This window comes from Strix aluco, chromosome 2, assembly GCF_031877795.1.
Source record: "Strix aluco isolate bStrAlu1 chromosome 2, bStrAlu1.hap1, whole genome shotgun sequence".
Taxonomy (NCBI): Eukaryota; Metazoa; Chordata; class Aves; order Strigiformes; family Strigidae; genus Strix; species Strix aluco.
The window spans coordinates 43,804,805-43,829,410 of NC_133932.1; the positions used below are offsets into that span (position 1 = coordinate 43,804,805).

General features: G+C 39.2%; 1 protein-coding gene across 1 annotated transcript in view; it reads right to left on the reverse strand.

Annotated features, from left to right (window-relative positions):
* Positions 1-1,194: 1,194 nt before the first annotated feature.
* Positions 1,195-24,606, reverse strand: part of LANCL3 (LanC like family member 3) — a 39,459-nt gene continuing 16,047 nt past the window's right edge. Inside the window, exons 2-5 of the mRNA XM_074814581.1 lie at positions 13,227-13,350; positions 11,955-12,152; positions 9,428-9,635; positions 1,195-8,322 (exon numbers count right to left, since the gene is read on the reverse strand). Coding sequence (XP_074670682.1) covers positions 8,163-8,322; positions 9,428-9,635; positions 11,955-12,152; positions 13,227-13,350 — 690 coding nt within the window. The 3' untranslated portion in view covers positions 1,195-8,162. The remainder of the gene's footprint in view (positions 8,323-9,427; positions 9,636-11,954; positions 12,153-13,226; positions 13,351-24,606) is intronic.

The window sequence follows — 24,606 nt, forward strand, 5'->3', positions numbered from 1 at the left end:
CTCCTCACCAGATTAGCGAGCCTGCTGGCAGAGGGGCCCTTTTACCACTTTGTCAGGTGGATCTTACCCTGGCTTGTCAGGACTTTTCCTTCAAAGGCTCCTAGGATCACAAAATGCAAAGCCCTGCTGCGACACCAGCTGTTGGGCAGCAGCGTTTGCCTGCTGCCCCATGGCCCTTCCCCGGGAAGCAGGAGCCAGAAGACCACCCCGTGCCTTTCTCCCATGCCACCAGAGCTCCAGAGTCACTCTGGGTATGCACAGGGTCACCCTGGCAGTATCACTGATGCCCACATGGACAAGCAGTAAAAGGTAATAGCCCCAGGGTAGGACAAGTCTTTGCAGTCTCTCCACAACATCCTGAATCTGAGCACCTGCCAAGAAACAAAGTTCCTGAGGTACCCAGTCAGGTTGCCAGATGGTGCCTGTTTCCTGCACAGGGGGAGCCTCCAATCACAGCCCCTTCTCTTGGTGCAGGCACTTGGTTGGTGCTCAGCTGGCTCTGGTGATGACAGATCTTGTTTTTCCTTGCCTGTTCCCAGGTAATTGCAGCTCAGCATGTGGAGGTTAGCTACAGACCTGCCAGGAGCACAACAGGAAGGCAAGATACGGAGTTTGAGATGCTGTTAGCCTATTAATGGGATAACATGAAGGGCTACTTCTCCATGTCTGCTACTGGTCTTTAATGCAACTTAGGGCGTTACCAGATTTACACAAAAATGTCAGTAACACCTTGTTGAGGCCATTTCCTGAACTGCTGCACTGGCAAATCTGGAGTCCCATTGCTCACCTTTAGTTGAGCTCAGCTCAGGATGGCATTGTTATGGGTGGGCCAAGGTGAATTTAATGCTCTAGTGCTCTTCACTGGAAACGGAGGGGTCTTTCTGGAAAGAGAAGAGGCCACGTGTACTGAGATATAAGCAGTCTGAAAATAAACATGTCAGTGGGAAACTTTAATCTACAGGCCAAAAACAACCTGTATTTTCTTATCTTGTGGGAGACTACCATGAGGTAGCTTTACCTAATCGCTATGTGCAGCCTGGATGGTTTGTCTAATTCTAAAATGAATGATTTTACCTTTGATAACACAGTACCACTGAAAAGCTTTTGGAACCCTGAGTCATGACTGCTCCGGAAGGAAAAGTTGCCAGGACTGTGAAAGATAAGTACAGAAATAAGCAATCCAATGCAAAATCATACTGTTCAAGGTTGGGCTTTTATTTAAGGCAAAATATAATCACAGCTTTAATATTCATAATATGGATATACACTGAGTTTGTTCTGCCACTATGAAGCTTAGTACTATCACTGCTTTCAAAAAGCTATAAAATCTAGTTTCTATCATAATCTACAATACAAAACTAATACAATAAACACATTCTGAAAGATCACAGTGTTTAAAACATTAGAAGAGCAGGGGTCCTGCTTTTAAACAATAAGGTGCATTTCTAAAGAATCAAATCAACCTTGATTCTAAGGGCCTGTACCATATTATGGCTGCAAATGGCTATTACACTGAGAAACCAATCTAGGGTGCGGCACGTACTCAAGAAATGAACACCATATGCTGGAATATACTGAATAATCAAGTGTCACCAACTCAAACTAGACATGAAATAATGTAAGTTCCCTGTACTTTTTATTGGTATTGGCATTCATGTCTATTGCAGACATATTGAGGGAAAATGGGTATAAAACTGCTATCAAATAGGGCCCTGCATATGCAAACACCTGTGCTTTCCTCTTGCTATATGAACAAGCCTTAGCAATTCCATGGGACTTGTGTAAAGGAACGTCTGTAGTCTTGGGGTCCAGAATGATGCAGGTTTGCCCCTATTTTACACGTGGAAGGACCTAACCTTGCAGGCCTGAAATAAGGTGCAGATTCACCACTGATGTCAGCAGGTGGCATATCAGGACCTTAAAATGAGCGCAGGAGGCCAAATAGGTGGCAAAATCAGACCATTGTTAGAGAAAATCTTTCTTTTCTCATGTATGGTCATGGTAATGAAGACAGAAGCAGAGTTCAATTTCTGGTCAGACAGCCTTTCTATTCTCTATGAAGTAGAAATAAATGAACAGCATTTGTTTTCTATTCACTATGGCATATAATTGACTTCAGGTCTTCTTAGTAAAATTTTCTGGGGAGTATGCATGTATAGTCATGCAGTGCTGTTGCTGAATATCACTGTATTATAAAGTATCTTTTATTCAAATATTAAACCACTAGGCAAAAAGAATTAATAATTCAAAAGAATTTTGAATTAATTTTCTGCCATTCTAGTTGGTATTGCTGTACTTGACCTAAATGCCTCCACCTTCTCTTTGAGTTATGCAATGAACAAAGTCAAGGGACTCCCTTGTAAGTATTAAAAATAAATATGGCCTTATGTATTTTCAAGCAGATTGCTATTTATAAATTGACTTTTTTCAGAACATGATGTAAAATTTTAAATATACAGGGTATAGGATCATCAGTGACATGACAAATTAGTCAGGAGGTTTAATAACTCAAAGGCAGGTCGAAAAGTTGGTGCATGTTCGCTTCTTGGATCTATTTTTTTAAACTGCCTAAGCATCAATAGTGTACATCACTTCGTTCCATTAAATGATAGGAGTAGGCAGCAGGTTCAGCTACAGGCAACTCCTTCACAGGCAGACTTTTTTCAGCATATGATGACTTTGCTATAATGGCAATGAAGCGCTTGCTGTTCAAGGCAGCTAAAACCTGTACAGTGCACACTGTACCACTATCTGTGCAATGAAGCAAACTGTGCTATTCTCTTGGAAAATACTTATTCACATCCCTAAATTGCTGTATTGTTTTGTGGGCCCTGAGAATTTTTCATCTTATGGCTTTGAAGTATGCTGTTCCCTCAGTAATGTGATTTTTGGTCATTTTTTAATTTCTTTCAATTTAGCTTTCTGCTGCTTACTACTTAGTCCAGGACATATTTATATAAACTGAAATGTCTTCTCAGAGCAATCTGTACTGTGCTGTTAGCCAGTAATTGCTCATCAGCGTAGTTCTTCACAGGAAGATTACTCTTTAAAATCTGCAGGGCAATTCCTATTCCTGATATACTAATCTTCCTACAGATTAGAATATGCACTCATGCCAGTGAATATTTAAGGTATGTAGGAGAAGATTACCGCACCTGAGATTTATTTGGCAGACCTCGGAGATACACTCTGTCCATGGATCTTATGGGTCCAAGTAACAAGGATATATACTCAAAATGCATACATATGCTAAAATAGGTCACTGTTTGCATAAAACATGCAATATGTTGGCAGATGCTATAACTGTACATGCAGATAATGATGTAAATACAAAAATTTGATTCCTTACAAAAGTTTCCATTTGCACATATTGCACCTGTATACTTCTGAATACATTAGATACCTGCATTTCATTTTTCCACAGTATTTTAAAAACTAATCAGTAGTATTATCATATTTTCTACATGTCCATATAATTAGAACATCAAAGTGGCATTACTTAATTTCACAGAGTAGCAAAAAAGGTGACCACTTTACTTGCATTAGTTTGTGCACATTTCCCAGAACTATCTAAATGTGTATTTTGGGATGTTTAGCTATTTCACTTGTTTTTGATTGTCTTAATAGAATTGAGATACTAGAGAAGTGAACATGCTCCCTAGGAAGTCTCTCTTTGTTTTATTTAATGATATAAAACATCAGTGACAGTTGTTATACAGTATAATGAGTTTTCCTTAGCAGGTGGGAAATGGCAGAGCCAGTGAGAAGAGAGCATGTAATAATGTAATGCAAGTAAGTGGAACACCCCTCTTAAGCAAAATTAATCAATCTTATTTTCAAGCACAAAAGACCTGGGCTGCTGCTTCAGTCTTCTGAAGTTATTCATAGGCTGGGAAAGAAAGGCAGGGAAACTGAAGGAAACAACGATGCAAACAAAGCAGATATTGAAAGCAGTGTCCCAAGGCGAGTATGTTACGATGCTGAGAAGTTGCAAGTAGCAGAAAAAAATTAAGGTATATTTTTTAGAACTGTACTGTTAATGTATTGCATCTGGCTCTATGAAACCTGAGATCACTAAATCTGGACATACAGATCTAGTTTTCCTCAAAATTATTCTGTGACGTTAATCTATGGATGACCTACTGAAAGTCATGAATAATACACAGCTCCTTAAACTGATTTGTAATCTACAGATTTACTCACAAACAGCACCACACAAACACAGGTACATCACAAATAAGCACCAATATCCACACAATGCATCCTCTTTGCTTTAACAGCATAATCAGAAATACTATTACATCACTTAAATTCCTACTGCCTACACTTTAGAAACTAAACACCATCAAGAAACTAATGTGCAAACGTGACGTAGTAACTTGTGTTTTACACTTTGAAAGAGGCTTCTCAAGTTTCCAGTAACACAATCCTTTGTCACAACACCATGGCAGAATCTGTTTAGGAATACACTTTTTCAGTCTATCAGAGCCCAATTTGGGAGCAGGAGGAACCAGCATCCTGCTGAGAATGTCTAGCAAAGGTTGCGTGATTGATTTCCTGAAGCAGTAAGGAGGGAACACAAAGGACCTTATTTTTTTTATTACACTGAAAAGTGCTGATGGCTCTGCTCAGGTTGCTTTCCTGTCAATGTCTTAAAAGCAACAAATAAAGGTTGCAACAGCATGTACATTAACAGCATATATAGTACAAAGGAAAAAAAAACGCAGGTAAGACAATTAAGGGGAGGAAATAGATGAACAAAACCTGCTCATTTAATCATTGGCATTTTCAGAAGAGCCCTGGGGGTATATTTACACCATGTTCGGAAGCTGTGACTACAGCATGTCTGTCGGCCACCTTAAACTGGCTAGGTCAGGTAAGAAAAGCCACAAAGCTCTAAGAATGAACTCAAACTGACATGTCTAATGAAACAGATGAATAATTATGTTCCAATAATTTACAAGATATATCCCATGAGACTGAATGTTTATGTTACTGATCTTAAGTGTCAGTAAACAGAGTTTGCATGCTGCCCTTGCTGAAGTCAGTGCCAAAGTCGTGTAACTTGCAGGGAGATGTTTGGGACTTAGATTTTGAAAACTGTGTGGTTGCATGGGTCTTCCCAGTGTTGAATGGACTAACTCTTACTCATAACTATTTTTTTCCTCACAGGATTAGTATCAAATGAAGCCAAACACATGGCTTCATATATGGAGAATGGTTGCAGAGAGATTTGTTTTGCAGGTGCTGTTGAACCCAACACAGAGCAGATCAGAGTCTCCTCTGAATGTAAATCAAAAGGAATTAATTCTACAAAGAGACACAGAGCGAAAACCACTAGAAAACTGACAGGGAATTCTTGATGTATATTTCCTGCCATTTATGAAGAATTACATTAAAAGATAAATGCAAACATGACTGTCAGAAGTTAATCATCATAAAATGGAGTGATTTTATCTACTGCTAGTATGGTAAATTTTAACATACACGTGGTATATGTTACAATATCAGCATTCCTGACTTGGTCAGGATCTAAGTTACTGTAGAGATTTATTGTGCTCTAGATTTATTGAGGTTTCGGAAAGTTCTTCAAGAATCTCCTGAGAAATAACTAACTGGAAACAATTAAATGTTGTGGCGCACTGATAATTAAAAAGTAGGCACTGGGGACAAAATCAAAAGGTCATGACTACTATTCTGATATGCGCAGATTCTGTTAAGGCTTAAGTTTGGAGTTGCTTGGGTTTTTTTGACAGTGTAGTTATCAAACCACTAGGCATTTTTGTTTTATGTTTGCATCTTTAAATAAAAGGGTTGGCAATAAATGTAGGATTGCAACAGCTTGAGTCTAGGTCATGGCAGAACCTATTTCTCTGTCTTACAGTAAGAAAAAAATACAGTTACAGTAGCTATCTAAAAGCTATGGCACAAATGTTGTTACTTACATGTTTTAGCTGAGTGACATCACCCTACATTAAAAATTGAGACTGAAAAGCTATTGACCACAGGGAAAAAGTGGACAGGCCAAGTTTTACCTTCCTTAAACATGTTTAAAAATATTCCAGTTATGAAAGTATTAGACACCCGCATTACAGGAAGCAACTAGAAAAGAATCCTAATAGACTTAGGATCTTCACTACTGACAACTGACTTTGCTCTGATCTCACAGTGAGCATTGCAACCTGGCTGGGCAGAGCACGCACACATCTCCACTGAGTTTTTGATTTAGCCTCCTATGTATACCTCCCTGTGAAATACATACCCCTATGTGTACACATCTCACTTCTCAGAGTAACACAGTAAGTGACATTTTCTTAAAAGACCTTTTATCCCACAAATAATAAACATGTATCAACTGTATATTGAATTTTAACATTTCCATTCACCAAAAAATCCCTAAATTCTTGACAAACTGATAGACTGCATTGCTGTATTCACCAGTGAAATATGGTTACTTCTATGATTAAGTAATTAATTAGAGCTGCACAGTGCAAAACAGAATAGCAGAAATCCTAATCTGCAGCTCATAATTATGCAAGCCATCTCATTAAAATAACAGTGGCAAGAGTAGGAATAGGATTACTATATTAAAATGTGGAAGGACTGCAAGACCTGGCTCCAACTTATAGCCTGATCAAGACCCACTGAAATTAAATAGAAACTTTAATCCATTAGGCATTAAAAATAAAGAAATTGTAATCTCCTCCAGCTGAGAATGCAGGAAGAGAGACTGCATTGTTTGGCAGTGCACGTAGGTCAGCTTTTTCACCCTAACTGCAATTTTTGACATACTGGTCTTCCCAATCTGTCTTTAAAGGTAATTGCATTACATTATTCCCATATAAATAAAAATAAATAAATAGTAAGTATATTTTAAATAGTATTGATTTTATATTTTTTTTAGTACAAATCTACGTTAGCATTTTCTTTAGCTTTCAAGTACCATGTCATACATATAATACATATAAAACAGCATATAACTGCAATCTTAAGTGCTAGTGCAACTAGTGTTGAGCAACCCACTTATTTCTATAGCTACAGATCATTTGGGCATATACATTATTTTGTTAACCAGGAAAAGAAGCATTTTTGAGTTTTGTTATCGGTTTTTCTTAAGATCAGTGTGCCATCCAAGGTTTCACATTCAGATTGCAGGGTTTGTAGTGAACAAGTCATCAAGGAAAATAGATTTTCCATTCTCTGAAATATGTATGTTATTGTTCAGGAATGTTGCTAAAAATAATTAATCTGTAAAGGAAGCTTTTGCATCACTGAAAAATACTTATCTTGTAATGCTGTACCATGAAAAAAACATCTGCCTGCTGTATCTTTGCTATAGAACTTTTTGATACAAGTCTTGTCCGTGGCTTCACTCATCTTCCCTGTGACAGGGAAAGTACTGACAAGAAGTGACACGGTTGCAGTAAATCAGTAAGGACACCAGCTCCTCACCACAGACTGAGCTCTGAAAGGAAGGGTCAAATTCAGTTCTCATTTACACACATGAAACCCCACTAGCTGAAATGAACCTGTGAAACTACAGGCTGAATATACAGCTATCTACATAACGATCATTATATGCATACGAAGATGAAAGAGCTCCAAGATACAGGTATTTCTAATACATGTTACTAGAACTAGTAGATGTGGTTTAGGTAAAAAATCCCAGATTTTGCCTTTGTGAAGCGTAGTGACATGTCTACAACACCCTCCCCAATAAGTCCATCGCTGCATGAAGATTTGTTTTTGCAGGTCTCTTTTTAAAACCTACTGGATGCATCACTGTTTCTTCTTTGCATGTCCCTGTAATTCTAGCTTGCCTTTTTTTTTCCCCTGTGTAACCACCAAATTAAAAGTTTAATAATGCCTCTTTCTCTCTCACTTGAGTAATTAGATTTTGCTTTGTATTAGAGCTAAATATCTACCCTATCCGATTCAATCACTTTCCCCATGTTTTTTGTCATTGACCCATTTTTTTTGACCACACACTTCCCTCCCAAAGCCCCAGTGTATTTTCTTTTTCACCTGACTCGCACCTACATTAAGGCTAGCATTAGTGGTACCACTGGCTTGTTTTGTAAATAGCCTCTCTCGACAAATAAGTGAAACTGCAGTGCCCTCTCCCCTCGCCACTAGGATGTGGCCCTGGAGAATGTTGCTCTCTAGACAAAGACACTGAAGAGAGGAAACTCAGCTTGGTTGGGCTGCAGCAAGTCAGTCAGGAAACACACAGTTCCCGAGAAGCCTTCATACAGACTATATACACTTTCTAACGCCCGGGAACCAGCCTTAAATTCTTCTGTAAATAAGAACTCCGCAAACCTAAGAAACAGGAAAAAGAAAAAAAGTTTGTTATTATTTGGTGTCCCTGGATGTTTACTTACTTGTTGTTCAAAAGCATCATTTTAATAACATTCAATGATTAAAAAAGTAGAATGTTCATTATTTAACCTTAAGTGCAGATTTTACACTCTGATTTCCACAATAAACTGAGGTCCATGAGATCTAGAAAAGCTGAACCTTTGTGAACTGTACATGTGTTATGCCTCTTTGAGAGCTATAAACTTTTTCTGATTTCTATGAGACCTATTATTAAAGAAATACTTTCTAATAACTTTTATCTTGCTTGTTATTTCAGCAGGATGCAAGCAATGTTTTACATTCATGCAACAAATTCTGTAATGCTGAAATAACTACAGAAATAAAATGTCTCACTTCAAAGCAAACAGCTGAAAATAGGTCACCCTAATTTCTATACATCTTCCCCTCATTATTTTATGCTGTAAAGAAAATGGTAACAATCATTGAATACTATGTTTTCAAACATGTACAGTAAAATACAGAAATATAATTAAAGATAATTGCAGCATTGTGACAGAATTTTCAGTGGACCATGCTTGCTTGCATCAGGACAAAATGCTGGACTAGCTAAGCTGAACAGCACAATGTCAAACTGGCTAAAGCTGGGAATGATAAACTTAAAAAACTGTAAAATAACAGCAAAGCAGGTCCTATACTTAATTTCCACTTGTAGTAGTAAGGGATAGCGTTAAATGCTCTGAAAATCAGAACAAATTACATTTTACTCTGCTCCTGGACGCAACTTGGCTTGTTTCTGACCTCATGTCAGGATGAGACCTGGATGTGTGCCATTCCTCTCCCTCCACCCTGGTCCCCTCTGCAGGAGCACAGACTCTGGGGCAGGGAGGGAGGGGGCCCGGGAGAACCTGCTGCAGGGAGCCTAGAAGCAGGACTGCAGGGCTCCTCCCAGAGCACGCCTGCCCCACAACCCGCAGGCAGAATTGTACCTGAGGCTTAAACACTCAGGTTACAGCCAAGAGTGGTGATCGCAGACTCTGAGCAGCTTTATAAATAGTTCTGAAACCTTCCGGTATTACCCTGAATCCAGAAAGGTAGGAATGCTAACCTTTGTGCCCTGTATATGTATTTTGAGTTTCCAGTGAGCCTATACAGCAGCAGAAACACGTAAGCACTACCAGCCACTCCATGGCATATTCCAGGTCCCTTCTTCAACAGGCCTTTCCGCCAAGTTAGCTCTCCACAGCGGATACAAGTGTCCAGATATTGAGGCTTCTTGGAAACCAGGTAAGCTTTGGCAAACAGATATGCAATGCCTAGGAAAACAGCAGTGAGATTGTCTTTTGTAATAGGTAGGCCAAGGCTTTTGTAGAACACATAAGAAAATAAAGATTAATACACTTAAAAAATGCAGTCTCATGCTCTACACGTCAACATTACATACCTATATGCTACATATGAAGGGCAGAGGATCTGGTATGCTAAAAAACATACGCTAAGATGCACTTATCCACTGCCTGTGACAACACCACTTTTAATCTTTTCAGGGTTTATTCTAACATTCCCAGTCTTTTATCTATTTAAAAAAGTAGTCAAATTTTTGCCTTTAAAATAGTAAACTCTTAGCACTGTCATCTATTGGTTTCAAATCCCCATTCTCCTCACCTATTTACACTGACAGAAACAAAAGGATGGGCAAGATAATTTCTTACATTGGCAACAGATACAATTTTTTACTGAATGAGAAAAAGAAACTTGCCTTTTTTTTTTTTTTTTTTTTTCCAGTGGGGCCCATGCTGCTTTACAGAATCGCAGAATTGTCTACGTTGGAAAAGATCCTGAAGATCATCCAGTCCAACCATTAACCTAACATTGACAGTTCCCAACTACACCATATCCCTAAGCGCTGTGTCGGCTCTACTCTTAAACACCTCCAGGGATGGGGACTCCACCACCTCCCTGGGCAGCCCATTCCAATGTCTAACAACCCGTTCTGTAAAGAAATGCTTCCTAATATCTAGTCTAAACCTTCCCTGGTGCAACTCGAGGCCATTACCTCTTGTCCTATCGCTTATTACTTGGTTAAAGAGACTCATCCCCAGCTCTCTGCAACCTCCTTTCAGGTAGCTGTAGAGGGCGATGAGGTCTCCCCTCAGCCTCCTCTTCTCCAGACTAACAACCCCAGTTCCCTCAGCCGCTCCTCGTACGACCTGTGCTCCAGACCCTTCACCAGCTTCGTTGCCCTTCTCTGGACACGCTCGAGTCATTCAATGTCCTTTTTGTAGTGAGAGGCCCAAAAGTGAACACAGTAATCGAAGTGCGGCCTCACCAGTGCCGAGTACAGGGGTAAGATCACTTCCCTGTCCCTGCTGGCCACACTAGTGCTGATACAAGCCAGCATGCCATTGGCCTTCATGGCCACCTGGGCACATTGCTGGCATGTTCAGCTGGCTAAATATGGGATTTTCTGAGGAAGAACAATAGCAATTAATGAATTTGCATATCTGTAAATGTCTCCTTAAGTAACTTTAGGAGACATTTGGGATGCCCTTTGGGATTCTGTCACTTTGGTCGAGTCTCACAGCCTATGTCTCCACTAACAGTTAAACCACTCTTAAGATACTGAAACGAAGAGGGCAGGTTTCATCACTACGCCAGCCATGCTGTAGATGTATTTTTTATCTCTTAAAAATAAAAAAGGTTGGTAAGCAAAAGATGTTTTCACTTCACTTCATTAGACTGTTGAGAGCAAGAATCCTGCTCCTTAATCATACCAACAAAAAGCACATTTAAGGGATGTTAATTACAATGTACTTTTGGTAATTTAAATAGCACACTTTTAAAGCAATCCATCAATGCTCATGGGCATTCTTTAATAAAAGCAACTTTTTCTGTAACATTCTATGTTCATGTTACCAAGCCAATATGACTAGTTAGCAATAAAATTCTGCCTGGGGGCAAAAAAGCAATTTCAATATACAGCATTACTTGCCAAAATTGCTAAGGTATAGTATTAGATTCTGAACTGACACACATCAGCCTTACCTCATGAAGCCAAACTAAGGATTGATTCTCTTTTTTGCTGAAAAGCAGTTTTATATGGCTGACTTTCAGAAAAAATGTCTCTTGCTAGTACAAACTCCCCTTCACATGAAAAGACTTCGGTCAAGTTTATGCATTATCCATGTAGTAAGTGCAGCTTAAACTATGATTCTGATGGGGGTGGGGGGAAAGCTATTCTGAAGGACTTCCCAAACTCACACGTGTGACTGCATCTGTGTTCTTTTGCATACTATTTCTCTGTCCAGCAATATGCTGACTCAGCTGTACCATTCCTTGAGGCCTTGTCACAAAAGGGAGCAAGAGCAGAAAACATACAGTTCAGGATCACCAGAATTCTTTCAGCTGTGATCACCTATGCTTTTAAGGCAGAATATATGCCTATCCTTCCAGCTTCTCAGCAATAAATAAAACAGTCTTAACTGGAATAAAAAGCCTAAATTGTTTGCCTGCATCTCATAAAACATCAAAATTGGTCAAATTTAACCTGAGATTATCTTCTACATGGAACCATCTAACGTGGAAAAGCAATGTGATCAACATCTGGCTATTCATAGCACCAATGAGAAAAGAACCTGGAGCTCCATGACACCAGTGTACAAGCTCATTCTCCCGCTCGATTGTCTCTCCCAGCTCAGGAGGCCAGTTGCTGTTCTGTTCTTGGTCCATAAGAAAATCAACGCTCTGCCACACAAGCTCCTGATCTGCTGGCTGCAGGTACTCGTAATAGGAAAGCAACATCTGAAGTATTGATGAAAGCCCATGTGCTGCACCTGTAAAGAACAGAAACAGTCAAATTCAAGGGTAGGTTTAGGTCCTACCTCCATCTCACAGCAACTCTCCCTCAGGACTGATTTCCTTGTCAAGTGCATGGCTCTTTCATCTTCCTTATGCATATTACAATAGTGCCTGGAATAAAAGCTTTCTAGGTGCATGACACTATGATTTGTTACTACTTCTGTCATTTCCAGTTCCCCTAGCTATGCAAAAATTCGTATTTTTTTTTTCTGCTCTCACTCTGATATGACTGAAACTCAGTGCGTGAAGTTAAACTGAACCTAAACTGAATACCGTTTCAAGACGTTATTCTTCTTGACACACTACCAAATCTAGACCATTATTCTGAAGTCTTTGTGGAACTCAAATTGAAACTGGACCATATATGGTATTCCCAGCTACTGACAGTGTAAGTCAGCTAAAACCTGCATTTCAGTGCAGGAACTGTCTGTACCTGCCAGGGTCTGTGGAGCAGCACCACTCAGTGACTTCTCCCTCTGCTCCCCTGCCAGAGAATTCACTAACATCTGCAAACCAATCTCAGTCTTTCTGCAGTGGGATATTGTGCCTTGGGGACTCCACTAGGGACCTGCTCACTGACCCCTTACCACTGCTCCAGATGAGCTCCAACTAAGCTGCTCACAATGGGCAGGAGCCAAGCATATGCTTGAGGTGCACTGCTACAGCCAAAAATGCTCTGCAAGTCCTCACGCGGCACCAACAGCTTACAAATAACATCTGACAGTTCTCTCTGGTAACCTTCTCTACACAGGTACCACACCTCACTGCCTCCATCTGGCAAGGGCGGATTTAGCAGGGCAGAAAGGAAAAGAGGGAAGGAAGCTGCTGCCTGCTGCTCCCCTGGTGCAGCATAGGCTCCTCTTGCATTCGCCAGTGCTAGGCAGCATCAGTCCTTCCCTCCAGCTCCTCAGTCCCACTTAGCAGTTGCAGGAGGATGGATGATCCCACCTCAGTCAGGAGAAATCCCACATGTAGGTTTTATATATTTTATTTCTGAAGCATCTACTGGCTCAGATTCACTTTCAAAGTAGTTGGTGTGTTTTACTCACCAAGATACTCTGTTCCATAGTAGGAATACATGAGTGGGAATGGTTTTCTCTTCTTCACTGCATACTGCTTTCCTGATTCTAGTATGGCCAGGCAAATTGATTTTATTTGTGCTGAGGTCAGCACCTAAACAGAAGAATCAAAACAAACATCAAGTCTATTACAATAATCTTATTTTTTAGACATTTTTCAAGATGCTGCTTTTTTTGCTGGTGCACAAGACAAAGTACTGCCTTGAGTCTTATGAGCATGCCAGAATGTACATCATTATTAAGAGTTCCTTACATAAAACCAAATTTACATAATGTTTCTCAAAAACAGTTTCATCCCATTTCAGGAAAGTGAATGTCAAGTATTTAGCTGCACAGATGTGGTGAAAAGAGGTCCCCTAAGAGCTCCTGCCTTTCCTGCCCAGAGATCCATCAGTCTGATGGAAGCTGACAAGAAGTACCAGGAGAGCTGTAGAACAACAGCCTCCAGACTGGAGGAACAGACATTAGGAGAAGACAAAGGAAAACAGACCTATAGAAGAAGTAAATGTTACAGGCTTTATTGAGACATACTGAGCTAGACAGATTTTTCTTGGACAATATAAAAGAGGAAGCAAGGACGAGGGTACTAAATTTTATTGAAAATCAATACTACATACGGGGGTTCAGAAACATCTTAGTAAAAGAATCAGGCCTTCTTACTTGAATAAAATGCTAAGAAAAATGAAGTCCAAGACAGTTTCCAAGGAGAGAGGCTAGGTATGTTTATGGGACTTTCAGCATCATGACAGGTCAACACTGCCTTTAATGCAGTGCTAAGAAATGACTAATGCCTTACTCTTAGTGGTGTCAAATGTAAGTAAGATTGACAAATCATGTATTCACCAGACACAAACTTTTCCAAGTTACTGACCTAAGGCATTCAGTGAGGAATTGGGTTTACAGGTTTTAACTACAGCTCCGACGCCATGCAATTCACTGCAATCATCTACAATTTCCTCTGTGTCAGCCAAATCTGTCTGTACATTACTGACCAATACATAGGTCATTAAAATAATTTAGTTTAAGTAGTGCTTTGGCTTTAGGGGAAAGCCTGTATGGCAGCTGTACTTTGCAAAAATATATTTCAACTTATGAAAAGAGAACAGAAAAAATGCAAAATGAGGCAGAAAAAAGAAAAAGGCTGTAGAAATAGCCTTGATGAGATAAATAGTAATCCTAAAACTAACTGGAATATCAAGATATTGTCACTAAAATGTTTCTGCTATAATTTGTATTATCATAGGATTTACAATTACTTCTTCAAGTTTAAAAAATATTGTTAGCATTAAGTGAGGAGGCAACATCTGTTATAAATTATATTCTCTCATTTGGCATGTAAAAGATGCTACAGATAATTAATGTCACTTAAAACTTGACTGGAAACTAATGGCTGAAAAATCTTGTTGGTTTATCTTACCTTGCTGCCTGATAACAAGGCATTTTATTAAAGTTGCTCCAAATGACTATGAAATTTGTACAATCTGGAGAACAACCTACTTGTGATCTTGATTACTGTTCTTTAATGTTACTGCAGAAGTAAATAAGCCCTTAACATCTGGAGACTTCACTCATTTCCAGTCATTTTTAAATGAATTGTTTTAGCTTCACTGAATTTCAGAAACGGTTTAAATCCTAAGCAAATGAGGTGAGCAGAGACATGGTGAGACACACTGCATTCTCTCCAGAGCTCTCATTTTACCATCTTGCAGTTGGGGTCCTAGTCCTCCAAATTCTATACTTTGTAAAAGGATTAGCAAGGTAACCCTTTAAAAATAAATGTGAAGGATAAGATCTCCTAGTTGTAATTCTGGAAGGCAAAGGCATGCTGGTTAGAAAAATCATGATCAGTTCATTTTCTGTATGTAATTGTTCCTTTACTTAATAAATCAACTGGCTTTCAATACAACCCATGTTTTGCTAAGCTTATTGTTATCTTCAGTGTGTTTAATTTTTAAATTGAATAACTATTTTAAAATGTTGATTGTGTATTTTAAATGGATTTAAACTTCTACCTAAATCCAGCCTTGCACAATGCTGCATAAAGATGTATAGCAAGAAATGCATTGCTCACCATTTTTTAATATAAAGTAAGTATAAAAAGCCAAACATTTAAGCAGTATGATTACTTAAGTGTATACACAGTATACCCTTTTGGCTGGCATAACGAAATATGCTAATGAATATCACCTCTTTTTCAGAATGCAAAAAAAGCCCACATGCAAAGCCAGATGAAAAATGATTGTTTAAAATCATAATTAGAATGGATGATAGGAATCAACCCATCCTGACCCACGTCCACATTACCAAAGAAAATACAAAAGAAAATAACCTGCATATCCTGAAAGCAACATTCTCTCTGGCCACTCGGACAGACCTTAAGGCCTGCTTAAGGCAGGTAGGAGATGTGTCCTAATAGCTAAATAAATTTTTGTGCTGACTGCAAATATCTCTTATTGAGTGCTTCAATCCACTGCCATTGTAGGGCTTCTGCCTCTGTTTTCCAACACATTTAAATATGATTTGTATTTGTATTTGCTCCTTATTCTAGAAAATGGTTGACTAGAACAGAAACCCTCACTTACCATCATTAGTAGTGGCCTTCAAAAGGCTGAATGATCAGAAATCACACTTGAGATCTCCATTGGCTTGCTACTTTTTTTTTCAACCAATTCTGTTTTAAAACCTCAGATGTCTTTCACCTTGACAAGAAATAAAATCTATGGCTAGTCTCTGTATACTCCTTCTCAATACCTTTAATAAAACAGCTAAAAACTTATGATCAAAATGACAATCATAAAATAAATTAATCATAACCACAGACGGTGTAGCCGTGGTTCTACAGAGTTCATTTTCATTTCAGTGTAGTCGCAACGCCTCCTTGTCCCTGGGAATTACTGAAGCAATATGTTTAATTAGGGACAGCAAAGAAACAGACTGATCATCCCAAAGGCTTTGAAAGGATAAATCGCATATTGATATCACATCCTCTGGTGAAAGATGTCAGATGCTTTGATGAAGAATAAAGCCAATATGAGAATATGCTACCCAGAAGAAAATTTCATGCTTGAGGTAGCTGCATTTTTTTGACAAACTTCTTGAATGTCATTTAATATGAGCTGGCTACACAGTAGGTAAAATTATTCTTTATTATGTCAGTACTTAGCCAAAAGATGACTAACACTAAGAGATATATTGCTGATGGTTTAGTATTTCAGCTAAGTCTTTTTGTATTTTTAAAGACACCACAACCTATCCTATCACATTTGAAGTGTTCATTTTAGTCTCCTCACTAGATCAAAGTTTGGAATACATGCATTCCAATTTCCCCTGCAATTTCTGTATCAACTGGCTGGTGGAGTTCTTTATTTTCTGTTTTAAATAATTGCTGTGTGCTGTTAAATAACCATTCCACTCACACTTGTGACACCTGCATTCCATATACCTTTTACTTTAGGCACAAGACTTAAGCAGCACTATAATACTTAGTATTTGTACTACTGCCTGTGCCTAGGAGCCCTACTTACAGTAAAAAAGCTACTGTGATTGTTTCTCAAGTCTCTCCACTTTTCTCTTGTGCCACTGCAGACAATATGCCTTCTCCCATTAAGGCCCTCCACAAATTTGTGGATTCTGTAAGGAAGGTACTTTATTCAGTAAATCCCTGTCAAAAAGTCAGCAATCTACAGCAATCACAGAACATTGTCCTTTTTGTTGTTAGCAGTCTTTCTCAGACTGAGATTGTTTAGTTGAAAGTAATTAATTTCACAACTCCTTTTAATCTACTAAGAGATTTAATGGTTGGACTAGATGATCTTCAAGGTCTTTTCCAACCTAGATGATTCTGTGATTCTGAGAGATTGCATAATATATTGGTCATGACAATGCTAGGCCCTAGATATGTGTTTCAAAAATTGCAGACAGGTATCTTGACCTTGAGGATTAGGCAGAAAGAAGTAGGACTAACTCTTTGCTTCTGATTACAATAACATTTTCAGCACTCCATCATTCCTCTGAATGCTTGCTAGAGGCCTTTTGGCTGCCTTGTGAAAACCACTGCTACATAAAACTGCATACTGTATTGAGTATATTTGAGGGCTGTAAGCCTTTAATTCTTTCAAAAGATCTGTATTTATTTTCTTAGAGCTCTCTCCTGTATGTAAGTAATAGAAGGTATTACTGAAAGCCAAGTACCATTATCTTTTTATAGATGCATCAGTACTTTTAAGAGGTAATAGCTACACTTACATTATTATGGAAAAAGCCTTCTTCTATGCATGTAAAAAAATTTAATATGCATCTAACCCATCAAACCTCTGTCACACTTCTAAAAAGCCATTTACATGAATTTGATCATATACTTTTTCTGATGCTGTAGAAAGTGTCAAAAATAAGCTGAAAAAAATGGGTCAGTCTGCAAGCAACCGAACAGGAGCTTTGCCATTAGTCTCCTATGGTGGAAGCCCAGCAGAGGGAGCTTGTGAATTAGTTATAATACTCAAAAATGCTGTCAAAGAAGATACACATGTCTGTGTTCAGCAGGACAGCTGACTCAAGCAGAAAGATGCTGGAGCCAACCTGGTAATTTAATGATACCTTACTGCACTGCATGATGTTTAAGCTCACTCTTTAAGCTTGATCTTTTTCTACCAAAGACAGGGGCTGGGATTGTTCAGGGACCTTTCTGTGCAATGTCATGGCCAGTTTTTTCTTCTTTCAGATGATGATAACATCTGAAGCCAGGGAAGAGTAGCAGGTACAAAGACAGAGGGGTCTGCCTCCCCCTAGTGTTATTGCAGTTTGACAGATGTACCTCTCCTGCAACACAGTTGGAAACCCAGCTCCAAGCGTACAGCTGTTTGCTCTCCTTACAAGCAGCGTCATGTACACCCTTCTTTTAAGAAAGAAACATTTTTTTAAAATGTCCTGAAAACTCTGTTCAAGTAATCAGATTAGTTCCTGAAGTACTACTGACACTGTTGCTAGTGCAGTATGTTTCATCCTGTAACAGCACCATGAATAGTACTTTCTAGCACGCATACTTTCCCAAATTTCTCATATTAACACAACTACATGACAGTGTGTGTAGACTCTGCAAAACTACTAATACAATTGTGTCAGTTCACTGGAAAATGGTACTTGACTGCAATCTTGAGTAAAACAGGCTTTCCCACAGATCCCATTGGTATTGCTTGTTTGTAACATGAAAATTTGGGGTTTTTTTGGGGCTTGCTCTTTGCCTCAGCAGCATGGAAACAGCAATGCCACTCCTATCCTGTTTTCATGGGACACTAACTATGAGTCCAATCAGAAACTGAAGGCATTTATTCCTAATGAATCAGATTACTTGTAAATAAGACAATACAGCACTTTTGTTATTGCTAATGGAGTACAAAATTTCCACGGGTCTCACTTGCCAGTACTGTATAGCACTAAATCCCCAAAATTCTGCTGTTAAACCTGTCCTTCAGAAGGGGAAAATTTCAGACATGGCTGCAAACGTCTTACAGAAAAGGATGGAGCACAACTGTTACTGTAGCTAGGAGGCTGGCTGAGAGCAGCTGGTGCTGCTACACAGTTGGTCAAATGCAACCAGCATCTCTATCCATTGTGTCTCAACTTAAACACTGGAGAGTTTCAAAGAAAAAACAGCAATTGGCCTTTCTTCAGGCTCCCCCTATCCTGGGTCAGTGAAGAGAGAGAGAACACGAGTTTCTCCAGTTATACTCTGTGCCTCTTTCCTATCTATCTCCCCCCCAGTTAAAGACAGGCCTCAACATCTCTCATGCAGCTGCACCAGGGTCTGGCTGGATACAGCTATCAAGTTCTAATATAGCAGTTCTCCTAGGTCTTGGGAGACCCTCTTTACTTGAAGAAAGCCAGGAAGCACAAGCCCCCTCTCTCTGCTGCTGGAGAAGCAGGAAGGGTGTCAAGGAACATCTCTAAGAGCAGAGCAGTTCAGACAACCAACATGACTTAGGAGGTATCAGTCTGTGTCTTTAGAGCTTAGAGGCTGTTCAGCTGAATGTGGCTGGTCAACAGCAAAGACAGCAGGGAATTGCTCAGGGGTAAAAGTCCCATCACAGATGTGAAGTACCCTGGGATGCACTACTGTGTTACAGCTTTCAAATGGCAGCCATCTGCACCCCAGCTGCATGCTCTCTTCTGCCTAGTAGAGGGTTAGTTAACACAGAGCACAGAGAGCCAACAATTTAATTTCAAGCATCTCTCCCTAGAATTGCACCCAAATCCAAGAGTATGAATTGAAAAGCATGTTTAAAAACAGTAAAAATATAAGATTTGCAAATTAACCGAGAAACAAACCCTGTGCTGCTTGGAGAGGCTTTTTTCTACATTACAGAATTCTACCCCAATTTTTTTCAACAAACAAGTAAAATTCTTCTTTTTTCCTTTATTATTATTATTCATCAGCCTCATAATACATGGCTGAGCCATTCTGGGGGCACAGACCCTGAGAACTGGCCAAAATGGATGTATCAGTGATCACCTTTCTGCAACCAAATCCTTGTTTGGAGCTCCTGTGTGTCAACCACTTCTCCACCAGACATCGGAGCAGTATATCACAGCTGCAAATGAGCACTGCACCGATACTGCTTTCCTTCCATCTATGGTCCCCGCACAGGTAGGAGGAAGATTATTCATGTAAAAACTTCATCAGTGGGAAATCCTTTGACTGCTTAGTCTCAGTCAAAAAGTACATCAGTACATGAGTACTGCAGTTAGCTTATGCCAAAACTGCAGCACGGAGCTGTCATTTCCTGATGGGAGATCTATCCTTCTGCACTCTAGATATGTGTCCCTGACAATACTGTTATGATGATAAACATCTTCCAAGCTTTCCACTCTGGTTGGGTAACAGGCAGCCCAGTGTGTTGTAGCTGTCCTGCCCCAGGATCCCATCCTATTTTTTATACCGGTAACCAAGGAACATCTGCTCTGCCCATGTATTTTGGATCAGCTTACTTCCCCTTAACAGCGGGTCTGCTAGTTCACTGGAAGTGAATCCATGCCTTCATCTGTTCCACAGACGCTTCTTCTTGTAGCAAAGCTGCCCCAGTGCTTGAACTGATTGATGCCTGCAACCTATGCAGAGGCATAAGAAGGGCTATGCATTTGTCCAGCTCCAGAGCAGCAGGAAACAGGATTCAGGAAACAGCCTTTGCAAAAGATAAAAACTCCGTAACATGGATGAGAGAGCCTCCCCAAACATTACAGCAACCGTGCCAATGCCTTTAGTTTGAACTCAAAAATGATACAAGTCCAGTTTAATTGGGCACCACCATTTGCTACTGGGAACTTAGGCAGACTGCTTCTTGGAAAAATGAATTTGTTAGTGTTTGTACACATCTGCAGGTCAACATGAGATGGGCAGAACTTGATCTCGAGTCAGTCAGTAAAGGCTAATATTTTTCACAGGGAAGCTGACCAAGGCTTAGAGTTCTACAAATGAAAATGGCAGCTGCATCTAGAAACTAAAGTTGATGGGCCATATTTTAAGATGTCCTGAACGTCTCCAGAAAGAACTGGACACTTCCACTCCTTCATTCCTTTACTTCATCTGGAAAGGAGAGCACTCAGCATCTGACAGGGCACTGATCTAATAAAATGTAATGTGTTTATTTCTGAGGGGTATACATGTGCAAAGAGAAATGTTTATGCTAGTACCTCTAATGATCATGAATTGTACTGCTGTCAAGTTCATAAAGACATAGTTAATTTTGAAGATGCCACTAAATACAGAAGTGAAATCAGGCACTGGAAAGCACTGTTGCAAGGAGTAAGAGGAAACAAGGACATCTCTGGTTCACCTCCAAAGTTGAAGCTCTGAGAAATTTAGTCCAGTTTTCTATGGGAAACTCGTAATACCTGTAAAGTTCTTTTAAACTGATGTTTGGTTAAGAAAGACAAAGAGACAAGAGCACTGTGTATCACTTCATACACCTGACTTAACAAAACTTTACTGCTGTAGTGATCTCTTCCTGTAGAGGCTACGTGCCTGGTGGCTGGCTAGCTCTTGTACTCATCTGGGCTGGGAAGGGTCAGCTTGGTGCTACATTGCAAAAGGTGCCACAAAACAGAGATGGGTTGGTGTAAGTGGCCCTGGGAGAGAGGGAAAGCGGTTAAGAGAGAGAAAGAGAGAGGTTAAAGAGTGAAAGAGCTCCTGGGCCCCATAGGCTATGTTAACTAGCTGTGTCTGAAGAGAATCGTCTACATCCAAATTCAGTGTGGTACTGACCTGGAGAAAACAGTCAGCAGTTTGAATATAGCATATCTGGATGATTAAATGTTTTTCTACTGCACCCTTCACTGAGGCCTCTCTCTGACCAAATTACTGCACAGAACCTGTATGGTCAAACAACCTTTTATCTATTTCCAGCTTATTGTAAGTACCATTTTTATGTTGCAATTGTATAGAATATTAAAGCTTCACTTGTTTCAACAACAGTAAATATGTTGTTCATGTGAGATCACCAAAAAAGATGACTAAAACTGAAAGATTTCAGTGAAAACAACTATGTAATACAATAAATAAATAGTATAGGATGGGGACAGAGAAAGACTGATTGCTAGTTCCTTGAGAATATCTCTAAGGATGTTCATAGTTCAATTCATCTTAAGTAATACCGTCACCTTAATCACTCAGAGTGATGGAGAAGAGCCTTTTCAGTCTCAGGCAGTACTTACTTTTTTCAATTTGTCAAAGTCGTTTTACCTATTAGATCATTCATACTGCTTTTAATATAAAAGTCCTCACTGACCTGAATGGGTCTTGCTTTGGGAGGTGTCACTCCTGGCAAGTATTATATAAGAAATGCAGGAAGTTTTACCAGTTGGTGTAATATCTAACACAGATATAAAAATAGAGCAATTTCATGACCCCCAGGAATGGAGTCCAATAATTCACTTAGTAACCAGGTTGATAAACCAGAGTTTCTATGCCATGTGATTATTCTTATAAATTCTTGTTATTTCATGTCTTGTCAATAACACCATGGGGCTGGCTCATAGTCTGTTGAGACTGATAATAATTTTGTCTGTGGTAGTCTTTAAAGACTGAGACTACGTGAATATGGCTTGACAAAGCAAAATGCTGACCTTGCTTGCAGAAGCTTAGTAGAGAAACCTAACAGATAGAGCTGACCAAACATTTAACTCTTCAAGGATTGATCCTACTCTCATTTTAGTCAGTTTGGAAGGAAGCCACTAGCAGATGCATTCTCATTCATTGCTCTACACCAATGTGGAGTGAATGACTTACAATAGAAATATTTAGGCTTTTTCATCACTTTTTCTTGAATTCAAGGCAATGTACAACTCTACGCCTCTATTCAATGAAGCCACATTTATAAGCAGTAGTCTTCCCTGGAACTCCTGGAAGAATTTTACTTCATGTCAACAAATATTCTCAAGGAGATTGTTTCCTGTGACAAGCTGGGCAATATACCATCTTCCAAATCTAAATGAAAGAGGATTAAAAATTTCAGTTGAGGTATGAGTCAGCACTTCTCTGAAGCTAGAATTCCAAATAATGGTTTATATTTTGTGTTGCAGCAGAGCTTTACACTCTTGCTGTAAAGCTTCCTTGTTACTGCAAATACACTGTTTGAGGAACTAGAAACCTATCAATAAAATGAAAGATTACAGTTTATGCACCCTGTGTATACACCTTTTGTACTGGACAGAACTATGTGATCTCACTTGATACTCAGTTTAACAGGAATTCCTTTGCCTTTCAAGCTGTTATGCTAGGTCATGGTTCACAGATGTAGCTGTGACTGTAGGACACAGCTCAAATTTCCACTGTTTTCCTGGGGGAACTGTCTTCTGTCAGGACTACAGGATTGGGTCTGGAGTACACCTGTCGAAAACATTTTACCATTTTTCAACTAATCAAATATTACAGTGTAAGTAATTGTACATCCATTTACTTATATATATGAAGCGGATTGCTGGGTATCATAACTTATTTGTTCCTCCTTTTTTTGGCTTCCTCAGTGTTTTGTTTAGCATTGTTCACATGACTGCAACTCACAAAATATGCTGGATACAACTGAAACACAGGAAGACAGAGACTTCATTCTATACATCATTAAGCTGCCCTACGTTTCTTTTCCTCTTTATGTTAAAGATACTGAATTCCTCATCTTTCATCATCATCATCATCACCATTGATGGTTGAACTGGATGATCTTCAAGGTCTTTTCCAACCTAGACAATTCTGTGATTCTGTGATCTAGACCTCTTATCTTCCCCATGCAACAATTCCCACTCTACTTACAATGCCTTTAGGGCTGTTTTCTGAGTGTTCATACTTCCTCCCTCTATACAAGTGAACATACTACATTCACAGGCTTAGCGAACTAAGTAAGAAAACAGACACACCTCCTCAAAGCTTCATGGCAGAAGTGTCAGAAACAAAAAAAAAAAAAAAAAAAAAAAGATGGGGGACGACACTGGCTGAGAGGAGAGGCCAAGGCAGAGCATCCATTTTGCGCTCTTCTACCTAAACCCAAAATATTTCACTCCCACCTCGGAACCAACAGTACCAAATGCTAATGAATTCTGCTACAGAAAGTAGCATTTGGAAAACTGTCCACAAAAGACTTTATAGCTGGTTATTGTGCTAAATTTGCAGATATTAACTACGGAAGCACAGAAAAGCAAAATGCTATTCTTTTCTTCATCTGTTTCAAATAAAGGTTCAAGAAAGAGAACACAGTCACTGCCAGTGTTAGAGGCTCCCAACCGCCATGTTTTCAATGTTGTGGGTTTTTTCCCTATTTAAAACCAATAAAAGCTTAGTTTTACATCTTAAAATGCTACATAGGGATGCACGAAATGCCCTGATAGTGGCTGTATAATACATGTACAGTTCTAACAGTTCAGTACCTTAGAGGAGTCCTTGACCTCCTCAAAATTTTTCACTTATGGAAGAGAAGGACCTAAACTGTATGTGACAATTTGCATAGTGCTGTGAACAGCTCAGTGAAAATCTCTGCTTAGTGTATTGCAGCACTGTAGAAAGCAAACAAAAAGTGTCAGGATGCATAAGAGTAATACTGAAATGGTTATTAAAAAGCTACTTTAGCAGTCATTGCTTTGTTCTTTCTTCTGATATTTCTCCAGGTCTGTTCTCCCAGTAACAAAATAAAATAAATAAAATAAAAAATCAAACAGAAACAGGTATTCTACAGAGAAGTAAGAGATTCTCGTAACAAGTTAAGCTAAAAAGACCGCAACATTTATTTTCTGGACAGAAGATAATTAATGTGATAAAGAACACAAAAAGTTATTTTATCTTGTAATCTAAGAACAAAACGATAGCTTATGA